This window comes from Xenopus tropicalis, chromosome 1, assembly GCF_000004195.4.
Source record: "Xenopus tropicalis strain Nigerian chromosome 1, UCB_Xtro_10.0, whole genome shotgun sequence".
Classification (NCBI taxonomy): domain Eukaryota; kingdom Metazoa; phylum Chordata; class Amphibia; order Anura; family Pipidae; genus Xenopus; species Xenopus tropicalis.
This window is the reverse complement of record NC_030677.2, coordinates 214,960,026-214,975,028: the sequence shown is the minus strand read 5'-3', so window position 1 is coordinate 214,975,028 and position 15,003 is coordinate 214,960,026. Positions and strand designations below refer to the sequence as shown.

The window sequence follows — 15,003 nt, the reverse complement described above, 5'->3', positions numbered from 1 at the left end:
CTTACCCACACATCACTAGGACATGCCTCTTGCCCCCCCAGGGTACTTACCCACACATCACTAGGACATGCCTCTTGCCCCCCCCCGGGGTACTTACCCACACATCACTAGAATATGCCTCTTGCCCCTCCTGGGGTACTTACCCACACATCACTAGGACATGCCTCTTGCCCCCCCGGGGTACTTACCCACACATCACTAGGACATGCCTCTTGCCCCCCCTGGGGTACTTACCCACACATCACTAGGACATGGCTCTCCCCGTTCTGCAGCCGCTCCACTTTGCCAATCAGACTGATAATGGCCCCCGGGTCCTGTGGGACTGGTTTATCCTTTGGCCAAGAGTCCAGATGCCACAACTGCACCTCCAGGGCGGGCTGAGGGGAGGCAGAAGGCCAGTACCGTTAGTGGGTCAGTACCTTTAGGGCATTGTGTTTGGGGTGGGGCAGGACAGGAATGGCCAATGGGCTTTGCAATGTTTTATGGGGAGTGGGGCAGAAATAAGCACAGAGAATATTAGTACATTTTAACCCCACTGGGGGCAAATCTATTGGTCATTGTGATCGGCTTTCTAATCTCTACTCTGACTGTGGAGGCAAAGCCTCTGTCCCAATTGCCCCACACTGGGGTGGACAAAGGGGTAGTAGGGAAACTACACAGTGCATAAGGCTCAATGTGGAAACTTTTTGAGACAATTCCCACTAGTGGAGGCCACACCCACTAGACATGGGTGACCCCAGCAATAAATGGCACAGTGACCCCAGCAATAAATGGCACAGTGACCCCAGCAATAAATGGCACAGTGACTCCAGCATTAAATGGCAGAGTGACCCCCAGCAATAAATGGCACAGTGACCCCCAGCAATAAATGGCACAGTTACCCCAGCAATAAATGGCACAGTGACCCCCAGCAATAAATGGCACAGTGACCCCCAGCAATAAATGGCACAGTGACCCCCAGCAATAAATGGCACAGTGACCCCCAGCAATAAATGGCACAGTGACCCCCAGCAATAAATGGCACAGTGACCCCCAGCATTAAATGGCAGAGTGACCCCCAGCAATAAATGGCACAGTGACCCCGGCAATAAATGGCAGAGTGACCCCAGCAATAAATGGCACAGTGACCCCGGCAATAAATGGCACAGTGACCCCAGCATTAAATGGCACAGTGACCCCCAGCAATAAATGGCACAGTGACCCCAGCAATAAATGGCACAGTGACCCCCAGCAATAAATGGCACAGTGACCCCAGCAATAAATGGCACAGTGACCCCCAGCAATAAATGGCACAGTGACCCCCAGCAATAAATGGCACAGTGACCCCCAGCAATAAATGGCACAGTGACCCCAGCAATAAATGGCACAGTGACCCCAGCAATAAATGGCACAGTGACCCCCAGCATTAAATGGCAGAGTGACCCCCAGCAATAAATGGCACAGTGACCCCGGCAATAAATGGCAGAGTGACCCCAGCAATAAATGGCACAGTGACCCCGGCAATAAATGGCACAGTGACCCCAGCATTAAATGGCACAGTGACCCCCAGCAATAAATGGCACAGTGACCCCAGCAATAAATGGCACAGTGACCCCCAGCAATAAATGGCACAGTGACCCCCAGCAATAAATGGCACAGTGACCCCCAGCAATAAATGGCACAGTGACCCCAGCAATAAATGGCACAGTGACCCCAGCAATAAATGGCACAGTGACCCCCAGCATTAAATGGCACAGTGACCCCCAGCATTAAATGGCACAGTGACCCCAGCAATAAATGGCACAGTGACCCCAGCAATAAATGGCACAGTGACCCCCAGCAATAAATGGCACAGTGACCCCAGCAATAAATGGCACAGTGACCCCCAGCAATAAATGGCACAGTGACCCCCAGCAATAAATGGCACAGTGACCCCCAGCAATAAATGGCACAGTGACCCCAGCAATAAATGGCACAGTGACCCCCAGCAATAAATGGCACAGTGACCCCCAGCATTAAATGGCAGAGTGACCCCCAGCAATAAATGGCACAGTGACCCCGGCAATAAATGGCAGAGTGACCCCAGCAATAAATGGCACAGTGACCCCGGCAATAAATGGCACAGTGACCCCAGCATTAAATGGCACAGTGACCCCCAGCAATAAATGGCACAGTGACCCCAGCAATAAATGGCACAGTGACCCCCAGCAATAAATGGCACAGTGACCCCCAGCAATAAATGGCACAGTGACCCCCAGCAATAAATGGCACAGTGACCCCAGCAATAAATGGCACAGTGACCCCAGCAATAAATGGCACAGTGACCCCCAGCATTAAATGGCACAGTGACCCCCAGCATTAAATGGCACAGTGACCCCAGCAATAAATGGCACAGTGACCCCAGCAATAAATGGCAGAGTGACCCCGGCAATAAAACCCATTACCCCAGAAACCCCCGTCCCCCCGTATCACCCACCTCTTTCTTATGCTGTAAGTGGAGCGTCGCCCCAGAGAACCCGCTGTCTCTCAGGCTGGAAATCTTTCTGAGACGGAAGTTGCTGTAAGTGGATTCCCCAGACTCCGGCCAGAAGTGCGGGCAAAGCTGCAGGGAGAAAGGGGCAGAGTTGTTATTCTGTGGGCAGTAACAATAGGAGAGGGCAATTGATGCATCTGGCACAGCCGTGTCAGCATCCAGTGTAATGAGGCATCTGTTGTTTTCTGTCCCCTCCCTCTGGTTCCACCAGCAGCTCTCACTTGGCACAGCGTCTCTATAAGGGGCATGGGGCACCAATATGGCGCTGATGGACTTGGGAACCAGGGGGCAAAGCAGTGAAGGTTCTGTATATTTCCTTGTGTGAATCCTGATTGGTTAGAACTGGTACCTTTGCCTTTAGGTAAGTTCTGTGGGATGTTACGTGTCAGTAGAGTTCTCTGATTGGTTGAACCATTGCCTGTGTTACCATCTAACCCCCAAGGCTGAGTTCCCCCAAACATCTAACCCCCAAGGCTGAGTTCCCCCAAACATCTAACCCCCAAGGCTGAGTTCCCCCAAACATCTAACCCCCCAAGGCTGAGTTCCCCCAAACATCTAACCCCCAAGGCTGAGTTCCCCCAAACATCTAACTCCCAAGGCTGAGTTCCCCCAAACATCTAACCCCCAAGGTTGAGTTCCCCCAAACATCTAACCCCCAAGGCTGAGTTCCCCCAAACATCTAACCCCCAAGCTGAGTTCCCCCAAACATCTAACTCCCAAGGCTGAGTTCCCCCAAACATCTAACCCCCAAGGCTGTGTTCCCCCAAACATCTAACCCCCAAGGCTGAGTTCCCCCAAACATCTAACCCCCAAGGCTGAGTTCCCCCAAACATCTAACCCCCAAGACTGAGTTCCCCCAAACATCTAACCCCCAAGGCTGAGTTCCCCCAAACATCTAACTCCCAAGGCTGAGTTCCCCCAAACATCTAACCCCCAAGGCTGTGTTCCCCAAACATCTAACCCCCAAGGCTTAATTCCCCCAAACATCTAACCCCCAAGGCTGAGTTCCCCCAAACATCTAACCCCCAAGGCTGAGTTCCCCCAAACATCTAACCCCCAAGGCTTAATTCCCCCAAACATCTAACTCCCAAGACTGTGTTCCCCCAAACATCTAACCCCCAAGGCTTAATTCCCCCAAACATCTAACTCCCAAGGCTGAGTTCCCCCAAACATCTAACTCCCAAGGCTGAGTTCCCCCAAACATCTAACCCCCAAGGCTGTGTTCCCCCAAACATCTAACCCCCAAGGCTTAATTCCCCCAAACATCTAACCCCCAAGGCTTAATTCCCCCAAACATCTAACCCCCAAGGCTGAGTTCCCCCAAACATCTAGCCCCCAAGACTGAGTTCCCCCAAACATCTAGCCCCCAAGCCTTAATTCCCCCAAACATCTAACCCCCAAGGCTGAGTTCCCCCAAACATCTAGCCCCCAAGGCTGAGTTCCCCCAAACATCTAGCCCCCAAGGCTGAGTTCCCCCAAACATCTAGCCCCCAAGGCTGAGTTCCCCCAAACATCTAACCCCCAAGGCTGAGTTCCCCCAAACATCTAGCCCCCAAGCCTTAATTCCCCCAAACATCTAACCCCCAAGGCTGAGTTCCCCCAAACATCTAGCCCCCAAGGCTGAGTTCCCCCAAACATCTAACCCCCAAGGCTGAGTTCCCCCAAACATCTAACCCCCAAGGCTAAGTTCCCCCAAACATCTAGCCCCCAAGCCTTAATTCCCCCAAACATCTAACCCCCAAGGCTGAGTTCCCCCAAACATCTAGCCCCCAAGGCTGAGTTCCCCCAAACATCTAGCCCCCAAGGCTGAGTTCCCCCAAACATCTAGCCCCCAAGGCTGGGTTCCCCCAAACATCTAACCCCCAAGGCTAAGTTCCCCCAAACATCTAGCCCCCAAGCCTTAATTCCCCCAAACATCTAACCCCCAAGGCTGAGTTCCCCCAAACATCTAGCCCCCAAGGCTGAGTTCCCCCAAACATCTAGCCCCCAAGGCTGAGTTCCCCCAAACATCTAACCCCCAAGGCTTAATTCCCCCAAACATCTAACCCCCAAGGCTGAGTTCCCCAAACATCTAACCCCCAAGGCTGAGTTCCCCCAAACATCTAACCCCAAGGCTTAATTCCCCAAACATCTAACTCCCAAGACTGTGTTCCCCCAAACATCTAACCCCCAAGGCTTAATTCCCCCAAACATCTAACTCCCAAGGCTGAGTTCCCCCAAACATCTAACTCCCAAGGCTGAGTTCCCCCAAACATCTAACCCCCAAGGCTGTGTTCCCCCAAACATCTAACCCCCAAGGCTTAATTCCCCAAACATCTAACCCCCAAGGCTTAATTCCCCCAAACATCTAACCCCCAAGGCTGAGTTCCCCCAAACATCTAGCCCCCAAGACTGAGTTCCCCCAAACATCTAGCCCCCAAGCCTTAATTCCCCCAAACATCTAACCCCCAAGGCTGAGTTCCCCCAAACATCTAGCCCCCAAGGCTGAGTTCCCCAAACATCTAGCCCCCAAGGCTGAGTTCCCCCAAACATCTAGCCCCCAAGGCTGAGTTCCCCCAAACATCTAACCCCCAAGGCTGAGTTCCCCCAAACATCTAGCCCCCAAGCCTTAATTCCCCCAAACATCTAACCCCCAAGGCTGAGTTCCCCCAAACATCTAGCCCCCAAGGCTGAGTTCCCCCAAACATCTAACCCCCAAGGCTGAGTTCCCCCAAACATCTAACCCCCAAGGCTAAGTTCCCCCAAACATCTAGCCCCCAAGCCTTAATTCCCCCAAACATCTAACCCCCAAGGCTGAGTTCCCCCAAACATCTAGCCCCCAAGGCTGAGTTCCCCCAAACATCTAGCCCCCAAGGCTGAGTTCCCCCAAACATCTAGCCCCCAAGGCTGGGTTCCCCCAAACATCTAACCCCCAAGGCTAAGTTCCCCCAAACATCTAGCCCCCAAGCCTTAATTCCCCCAAACATCTAACCCCCAAGGCTGAGTTCCCCCAAACATCTAGCCCCCAAGGCTGAGTTCCCCCAAACATCTAGCCCCCAAGGCTGAGTTCCCCCAAACATCTAACTCCCAAGGCTGAGTTCCCCCAAACATCTAACCCCCAAGGCTGTGTTCCCCCAAACATCTAACCCCCAAGGCTTAATTCCCCCAAACATCTAGCCCCCAAGGCTTAATTCCCCCAATCATCTAACCCCCAAGGCTGAGTTCCCCCAAACATCTAGCCCCCAAGCCTTAATTCCCCCAAACATCTAACCCCCAAGGCTGAGTTCCCCCAAACATCTAGCCCCCAAGGCTGAGTTCCCCCAAACATCTAGCCCCCAAGGCTGAGTTCCCCCAAACATCTAACCCCCAAGGCTGAGTTCCCCCAAACATCTAACCCCCAAGGCTGAGTTCCCCCAAACATCTAGCCCCCAAGGCTGAGTTCCCCCAAACATCTAACCCCCAAGGCTGAGTTCCCCCAAACATCTAACCCCCAAGGCTAAGTTCCCCCAAACATCTAGCCCCCAAGCCTTAATTCCCCCCAAACATCTAGCCCCCAAGGCTGAGTTCCCCCAAACATCTAGCCCCCAAGGCTGAGTTCCCCCAAACATCTAGCCCCCAAGGCTGAGTTCCCCCAAACATCTAGCCCCCAAGGCTGGGTTCCCCCAAACATCTAACCCCCAAGGCTAAGTTCCCCCAAACATCTAGCCCCCAAGCCTTAATTCCCCCAAACATCTAACCCCCAAGGCTGAGTTCCCCCAAACATCTAACCCCCAAGGCTGAGTTCCCCCAAACATCTAACCCCAAGGCTTAATTCCCCCAAACATCTAATCCCCCCAAGGCTGAGTTTCCCCAAACATCTAACCCCCAAAGACCCTCAATGCGACACTGACCTCCCGTATTTCCTGCGCCGAGTGCATCACCACGATGGCGGTGCATCTATAATCCCACACCAGCGACCACAGATCTGCCAGCGTCTCCCAATTGGGCAGCTGAGTAACAATGAACAGATCCTCTTGGCTGTTGGACTGGGGGGAGATGAGAAACATGAGGAACACGCAAGGAACACGCAAGGAACACGGGATCACATGGGAAGAACCTACAGCCCCCAGGGTCCGGCCAGAGGTGCTACTGATACATTGGGATCTGGGTGCCCACCTAAAAACCATAATGCAGGTAAATGGGCACCAAGGGTTCCCAGACATGTGACCATTACCCCCATCATCACCCCAGGGGCCCCCCAGAGAACCTCACCCCAGTGCCCCCCCCCCAGAGAAAATCACCCTGGCGGCTCAGCAAACACATAAGTGCCCCCTCTGTTGCAGCAGCCGCCACCCTCACCTTCATAAATATTTAGGCACTTTGCTACTCACTTTATGAGTATTATGGGTAATGAGCATATTAACCCCAGACAGGCCAGTAGGATCACTGCAGAAATGGACAATAAGCTGCTGCTCCCCATGGCTTCTCTCCTTCCCCTTACTGGTATGTCAGGGGTTAATGTAATGTTTCACAGTGAAACACTCGGGCACCCCCTATTGCCACTGTGCTAGGATCATGCCCATGTCCCATTCACTGAATAAAGGAGACTGTGTCGGGGTAACTCTTGTTCCTAGTGGCACCCACCCCAGGCGCATTGCTTATCTGCCCCAGAAGGTTTTGGCAGGGTAAGAAAAAGGGCAACTAAGACACGGGAGTATAAGGCCCCCCTGGGGCAGAACGTTACATAGAGAATGATAACTGTACAATATACTTACATTTACAAAAACAGCGTTGATGTAACCAGGGGCGCCATGTTGGTCCATCACAGACATTAGGATTGGGCGACAGTGATCACCTGAGGGTGCAGAAATGTGACAGCCAATCAGTGTCTCTCATTCAGTAACTGATACAGACAGGACGCGCCCTGGGTAGGAGCTGCCAATGGTTCCCCCTAAGTAGCACAGGATAAGGGCGGAGCTTATTTAGGTGAAATGGGGGGGTTTATAAATAGTAAATTCATTGCACCTCCTGCAGCCATTGGCTCATTGCTTATTGGGGGAGGTTGGTCATGTGATGTGCAGAGAGCCCTGGCTGTGCCATACAGCGTCTCCTGTGGGTCAATGTCAATACTTATACCTGCCCCCCAAAGGGGCAATAAACACTGCTGCTCAAACACATAGCAAATCTAGGATATTTAAATATATTATCAAGGGAGAGGCATGCTGGGAGCTTTAACCCTTAAAGCAATACTGCTCAATGGAACGTTCCCCAGCTCTCCAGGGTTGGCCGTTAATATTCAATTATATAAGGAATCAATTAGAATCTCAATCCCAGCAAGTGGGGCTGGAAGGGTTAAACCCCAAAACAGCCAAACAACCTCCTTCTGTTTAATTCCAGAGTCGTTAGTAAAATAGGGAAAACCCTGGCTCTATAGTGCATTACTGGGACTCAATGTGGCACTACAGTGCATTACTGGGACTCAATGTGGCACTACAGTGCGTTACTGGGACTCAATGTGGCACTACAGTGCGTTACTGGGACTCAATGTGGCACTACAGTGCGTTACTGGGACTCAATGTGGCACTACAGTGCGTTACTGGGACTCAATGTGGCACTACAGTGCGTTACTGGGACTCAATGTGGCACTACAGTGCGTTACTGGGACTCAATGTGGCACTACAGTGCGTTACTGGGACTCAATGTGGCACTACAGTGCGTTACTGGGACTCAATGTGGCACTACAGTGCGTTACTGGGACTCAATGTGGCACTACAGTGCGTTACTGGGGCTCAATGTGGCACTACAGTGCGTTACTGGGGCTCAATGTGGCACTACAGTGCGTTACTGGGACTCAATGTGGCACTACAGTGCGTTACTGGGGCTCAATGTGGCACTACAGTGCGTTACTGGGACTCAATGTGGCACTACAGTGCGTTACTGGGACTCAATGTGGCACTACAGTGCATTACTGGGACTCAATGTGGCACTACAGTGCGTTACTGGGACTCAATGTGGCACTACAGTGCGTTACTGGGACTCAATGTGGCACTACAGTGCGTTACTGGACTCAATGTGGCACTACAGTGCGTTACTGGGACTCAATGTGGCACTACAGTGCGTTACTGGGACTCAATGTGGCACTACAGTGCGTTACTGGGACTCAATGTGGCACTACAGTGCGTTACTGGGACTCAATGTGGCACTACAGTGCGTTACTGGGACTCAATGTGGCACTACAGTGCGTTACTGGGACTCAATGGGCACTACAGTGCGTTACTGGGGCTCAATGTGGCACTACAGTGCGTTACTGGGGCTCAATGTGGCACTACAGTGCGTTACTGGGACTCAATGTGGCACTACAGTGCGTTACTGGGGCTCAATGTGGCACTACAGTGCGTTACTGGGACTCAATGTGGCACTACAGTGCGTTACTGGGACTCAATGTGGCACTACAGTGCGTTACTGGGACTCAATGTGGCACTACAGTGCGTTACTGGGACTCAATGTGGCACTACAGTGCGTTACTGGGACTCAATGTGGCACTATAGTGCGTTACTGGGACTCAATGTGGCACTATAGTGCGTTACTGGGACTCAATGTGGCACTACAGTGCGTTACTGGGACTCAATGTGGCACTACAGTGCGTTACTGGGACTCAATGTGGCACTATAGTGCGTTACTGGGACTCAATGTGGCACTACAGTGCGTTACTGGGACTTAATGTGGCACTATAGTGCATTACTGGGACACTATAGTGCGTTACTGGGACACTATAGTGCGTTACTGGGACTCAATGTGGCACAATAGTGCATTACTGGGACACTATAGTGCGTTACTGGGACACTATAGTGCATTACTGGGACTCAATGTGGCACTATAGTGCGTTACTGGGACTCAATGTGGCACTAAAGTGCGTTACTGGGACTCAATGTGGCACTATAATGCGTTACTGGGACTCAATGTGGCACTACAGTGCGTTACTGGGACTCAATGTGGCACTACAGTGCGTTACTGGGACTCAATGTGGCACTATAGTGCGTTACTGGGACTTAATGTGGCACTATAGTGCATTAATGGTACTCAATGTGGCACTACAGTGCATTACTGGGACTCAATGTGGCACTATAGTGCGTTACTGGGACTCAATGTGGCACTATAGTGTGTTACTGGGACTCAATGTGGCACTACAGTGCGTTACTGGGACTCAATGTGGCACTACAGTGCATTACTGGGACTCAATGTGGCACTACAGTGCGTTACTGGGACTCAATGTGGCACTATAGTGTGTTACTGGGACTCAATGTGGCACTACAGTGCATTACTGGGACTCAATGTGGCACTACAGTGCGTTACTGGGACTCAATGTGGCACTATAGTGCGTTACTGGGACTCAATGTGGCACTATAGTGCGTTACTGGGACTCAATGTGGCACTACAGTGGGTTACTGGGACTGAATGTGGCACTATAGTGCGTTACTGGGACTCAATGTGGCACTATAGTGTGTTACTGGGACTTAATGTGGCACTATAGTGCGTTACTGGGACACTATAGTGCGTTACTGGGACACTATAGTGCGTTACTGGGACTCAGTGTGGCACTATAGTGCATTACTGGGACTCAATGTGGCACTATAGTGCGTTACTGGGACTCAATGTGGCACTATAGTGCGTTACTGGGACAATATAGTGCGTTACTGGGACTCAATGTGGCACTATAGTGCATTACTGGGACTCAATGTGGCACTATAGTGCATTACTGGGACTCAATGTGGCACTACAGCGCGTTACTGGGACTCAATGTGGCACTATAGTGCGTTACTGGGACTCAATGTGGCACTACAGTGCGTTTACTGGGACTCAATGTGGTACTATAGTGCGTTACTGGGACTCAATGTGGCACTATAGTGCGTTACTGGGACACTATAGTGCGTTACTGGGACTCAATGTGGCACTATAGTGCGTTACTGGGACTCAATGTGGCACTATAGTGCGTTACTGGGACTCAATGTGGCACTACAGTGCGTTACTGGGACTCAATGTGGCACTACAGTGCGTTACTGGGACTCAATGTGGCACTATAGTGCGTTACTGGGACTCAATGTGGCACTATAGTGCGTTACTGGGACTCAATGTGGCACTATAGTGCGTTACTGGGACTCAATGTGGCACTACAGTGCGTTACTGGGACTCAATGTGGCACTACAGTGCGTTACTGGGACTCAATGTGCCACTACAGTGCATTACTGGACTCAATGTGGCACTATAGTGCGTTACTGGGACTCAATGTGGCACTATAGTGCGTTACTGGGACTCAATGTGGCACTATAGTGCGTTACTGGGACTCAATGTGGCACTACAGTGGGTTACTGGGACTGAATGTGGCACTATAGTGCGTTACTGGGACTCAATGTGGCACTATAGTGTGTTACTGGGACTTAATGTGGCACTATAGTGCGTTACTGGGACACTATAGTGCGTTACTGGGACACTATAGTGCGTTACTGGGACTCAGTGTGGCACTATAGTGCATTACTGGGACTCAATGTGGCACTATAGTGCGTTACTGGGACTCAATGTGGCACTATAGTGCGTTACTGGGACAATATAGTGCGTTACTGGGACTCAATGTGGCACTATAGTGCATTACTGGGACTCAATGTGGCACTATAGTGCATTACTGGGACTCAATGTGGCACTACAGCGCGTTACTGGGACTCAATGTGGCACTATAGTGCGTTACTGGGACTCAATGTGGCACTACAGTGCGTTTACTGGGACTCAATGTGGTACTATAGTGCGTTACTGGGACTCAATGTGGCACTATAGTGCGTTACTGGGACACTATAGTTCGTTACTGGGACTCAATGTGGCACTATAGTGCGTTACTGGGACTCAATGTGGCACTATAGTGCGTTACTGGGACTCAATGTGGCACTACAGTGCGTTACTGGGACTCAATGTGGCACTACAGTGCGTTACTGGGACTCAATGTGGCACTATAGTGCATTACTGGGACTCAATGTGGCACTATAGTGCGTTACTGGGACTCAATGTGGCACTACAGTGCGTTACTGGGACTCAATGTGGCACTACAGTGCGTTACTGGGACTCAATGTGCCACTACAGTGCATTACTGGGACTCAATGTGGCACTATAGTGCGTTACTGGGACTCAATGTGGCACTACAGTGCGTTACTGGGACTCAATGTGGCACTATAGTGCGTTACTGGGACTCAATGTGGCACTACAGTGCGTTACTGGGACTAGGGAATAGGGCGGCCCAGTCCAACCCTGGGCACAGTATATTAGGGCCCCATGTATCCCTGTAATGTTACCCCCATGTATCCCTAAAATAACATGTTCTACTCCCCAGGGTTTATCAGGGTTGGCCTTGTGGTTATTCTTGAGACCTCCCCTAACATTAGTTCTAGTGCCACATGTTTCTGACCGGTTTCCATGTTCCTGGGCAGGTTTGAAAATCAGTCGGATTGGGGGCCACATTGGCAGAGAGACGCCTATATACCCGCCAATGCCCCGGGGCCAAACGACCCAATTAGCCCAATATCGGCCTCTCGTACGTGGGAATATCGGGAGAAGATCCGCTCGCTAGGTGACCTCGACAAGTGAGAGTTTATGGCCTCCTTTATTCACAAAATGGCTTCTCGTTAGTTTATCTCGTTAGTTTATGAGATTTTGACATCTCTTATAACAAAATGGGACCTTTCCCGCCAGTAGAGATTTCCAACCAGGTGTAAAACTATGGGGCAAAATTCTTCAATTGCCCTTTGGATTTGTGGGGCACATGGGCCAAAGCTATAAATAAAGAAGTGGGACTCACAGGTACCAGGGTTTCAGATTTCTTCTTTAATTTTCCTACTTTTTCTTTACTATGTTTTAAGGTTGTTTTTGAAATAAAAGTAGATTTTAAATCAAAGTAGCTTTTTGGGTCGTCGTGCCAACAAACTGCGTCTCTTGTAACAGAATGATTCTAATTCCAGAGTCGTATCATGGGGGCAATAGGGCACAATACTCTCCCTATGTCAGATAACAGCAAGACGGCTGCCATAGTGCTGGGAAGCAGCGTTCTCATTGGTCAGTTCTCCTGCATCTGTAATGAAGTTCTTGGGCATTTACATGATAGGATTAGGGGGGTGCAGTATTTCAGTGCCTATAACCCATGAGTACATGAGAGACACAAAGTCGGGGTACCAGTGTAAGGAATTTAGGGCCTCTCCTACAACACCCCCCTCTGCCAAGCTAAACAAACCTACTTCACTGCACTTATTAACCCCCTCTCTAACCAACCTGCCCAACTCTTCTCTCCCTTTAACTCTCTGCTGTCCCCCCCCCCCCCGTGTACTTCAGTCACTGCTCAAGCTATTGCCGAGCACTTTAAAAATAAAATTGACACCATCCGAAGTGACATTGCGCAACTAAATCCCCATAACCATTCCCCTCCCTCCCTACATGCCCCCCAGTCTCTTCTTGGCTCCTTCCCCCCAGTGACTGAAGTCTCAAAACTGCTGTCTCCCTCCCACCTTACTACCTGCCCGCTTGATCCCATTCCTACCAAACTTCTACGCAATGCCAACCCCTGTCTTATCAAATCCTTAACTCATCTATTCAATCTCTCGCTCTCTACTGGAATCTTTCCCTCCCAACTGAAACAGCACTTGTAATACCCTCCCTAGATCCCTCCAATCCTACTAACCTCCGACCTATCTCTCTGCTCCCATTCATCTCCAAACTGCTTGAGCGCCTAGTATACAACCGACTGGCGCTATTCCTCTCTGACAATAACCTCCTGGATCCCCTACAATCTGGTTTTAGACAACAACACTCCACCGAAACGGCTCTAACCCGACTAACAAATGACCTCCTTTCGGCTAAAGCCAAAAAACACTACTCGCTACTAATACTTCTCGATCTCTCTGCTGCTTCTGACACTGTGGATCCCCCTCTTCTCCCCCAGACTCTCCGCTCTCTTGGCCTTCGTGACACTGCCTTATCCTGGTTTTCATCTTATCTCTCAGATCCTTCAGTGTCTCTTACAATGGGGAATCCCCTTCTCCCCTGCCTCTCCCTGTCGGGGTTCCTCAAGGCTCTGCCCTGGGCCCCTTACTATTTTCTCTCTATACCTCCTCACTTGGCAAATTAATCAGTTCCTATGGCTCTCGTTACCACCTCTATGCTGGGGATACTCACATCTATCTTTCCTCTCCTGATCTCAACCCAGAGCTTCTAACTGGCGTCTCTCCCTGCCTGGCCGCTATCTCCACTTGGATGTCCCAACGTTCCCTTAAATTAAACCTCTCTAAAACTGAACTGGTTCTCTTTCCCCCATCCAACCCATCTTCCCAGGCCCGGTGCCTTGGGGTTATCCTTGATTCTGCCCTGTCCTTCCCCCCTCATATCCAATCACTTATCAAATCAGGTCACTTTCACCTAAGAAATATCTCCAAAATCCAATCATTTATCACCCAAGATGCTGCCAAAATTCTTATTCACTCTCTTATAATATCTCGCCTGGACTACTGTAACTCCCTATTAATTGGCCTTCCCCTCCAAAGCCTGTCCCCTCTCCAGTCCATAATGAATACTGCTGCCAGGCTCATACACCTCTCCAACCACTCCTCCTCTGCCATGCCACTCTGCCAATCCCTCTGCCGTGCCCCTCTGCCAGTCCCCCTGCCGTGCCACTCTGCCAGTCCCTGCCGTGCCACTCTGCCAGTCCCCCTGCTGTGCCACTCTGCCAGTCCCCCTGCCGTGCCACTCTGCCAGTCCCCCTGCCGTGCCACTCTGCCAGTCCCCCTGCCGTGCCACTCTGCCAGTCCCTGCCATGCCACTCTGCCAGTCCCCCTGCCGTGCCACTCTGCCAGTCCCTGCCGTGCCACTCTGCCAGTCCCCCTGCCGTGCCACTCTGCCAGTCCCCCTGCCGTGCCCCTCTGCCAGTCCCCCTGCTGTGCCACTCTGCCAGTCCCTGCCGTGCCACTCTGCCAGTCCCTGCCGTGCCACTCTGCCAGTCCCTGCCGTGCCCCTCTGTCACTCCCCCTGCTGTGCCACTCTGCCAGTCCCCCTGCCGTGCCACTCTGCCAGTCCCCCTGCCGTGCCACTCTGCCAGTCCCTCTGCCATGCCACTCTACCAATCCCTGCACTGGCTTCCCCTACCATCCAGGATAAAATTCAAGCTATTGACCCTCACATTTAAAGCAGCCCATAACTCTGCCCCACCCTACATCTCTGAACTCATCTCTAGGTACCACCCAACCCGCTTGTTACGCTCCCCTACTGACCTGCTCCCCAACTCCTCTCTCATTCCCCCCTCACACGCTCGCATTCAAGACTTTGCAAGGGCTGCCCCCCTTCTCTGGAATTCGCTCCCACAAACTGTCAGACTTTCTCCCAATCTCTCTGCCTTCAAGAAATCTCTAAAAACACATTTATTTAGAGAGGCTTCCCCTAATCTAGTTTAGCAACACCCTGTGCCCCCCCTCTCACAACTCTGGTCATGCCCATTCCCACACCTTGTGTCT

General features: G+C 51.4%; 1 protein-coding gene across 7 annotated transcripts in view; it reads right to left on the bottom strand.

The window, feature by feature from the left end:
- LOC101732936 (receptor-type tyrosine-protein phosphatase alpha-like) overlaps positions 1-15,003 on the bottom strand; it is a 78,803-nt gene that overhangs the window by 2,406 nt on the left and 61,394 nt on the right. For all 7 annotated transcript variants that reach the window (XM_031894999.1, XM_031895000.1, XM_031895002.1 and 4 more), the window contains 4 exons: positions 7,246-7,325; positions 6,382-6,516; positions 2,456-2,581; positions 235-377 (listed from right to left, as the gene is read on the bottom strand). In XM_031894999.1, the coding sequence (XP_031750859.1) occupies positions 235-377; positions 2,456-2,581; positions 6,382-6,516; positions 7,246-7,325 (484 nt within the window). The remainder of the gene's footprint in view (positions 1-234; positions 378-2,455; positions 2,582-6,381; positions 6,517-7,245; positions 7,326-15,003) is intronic.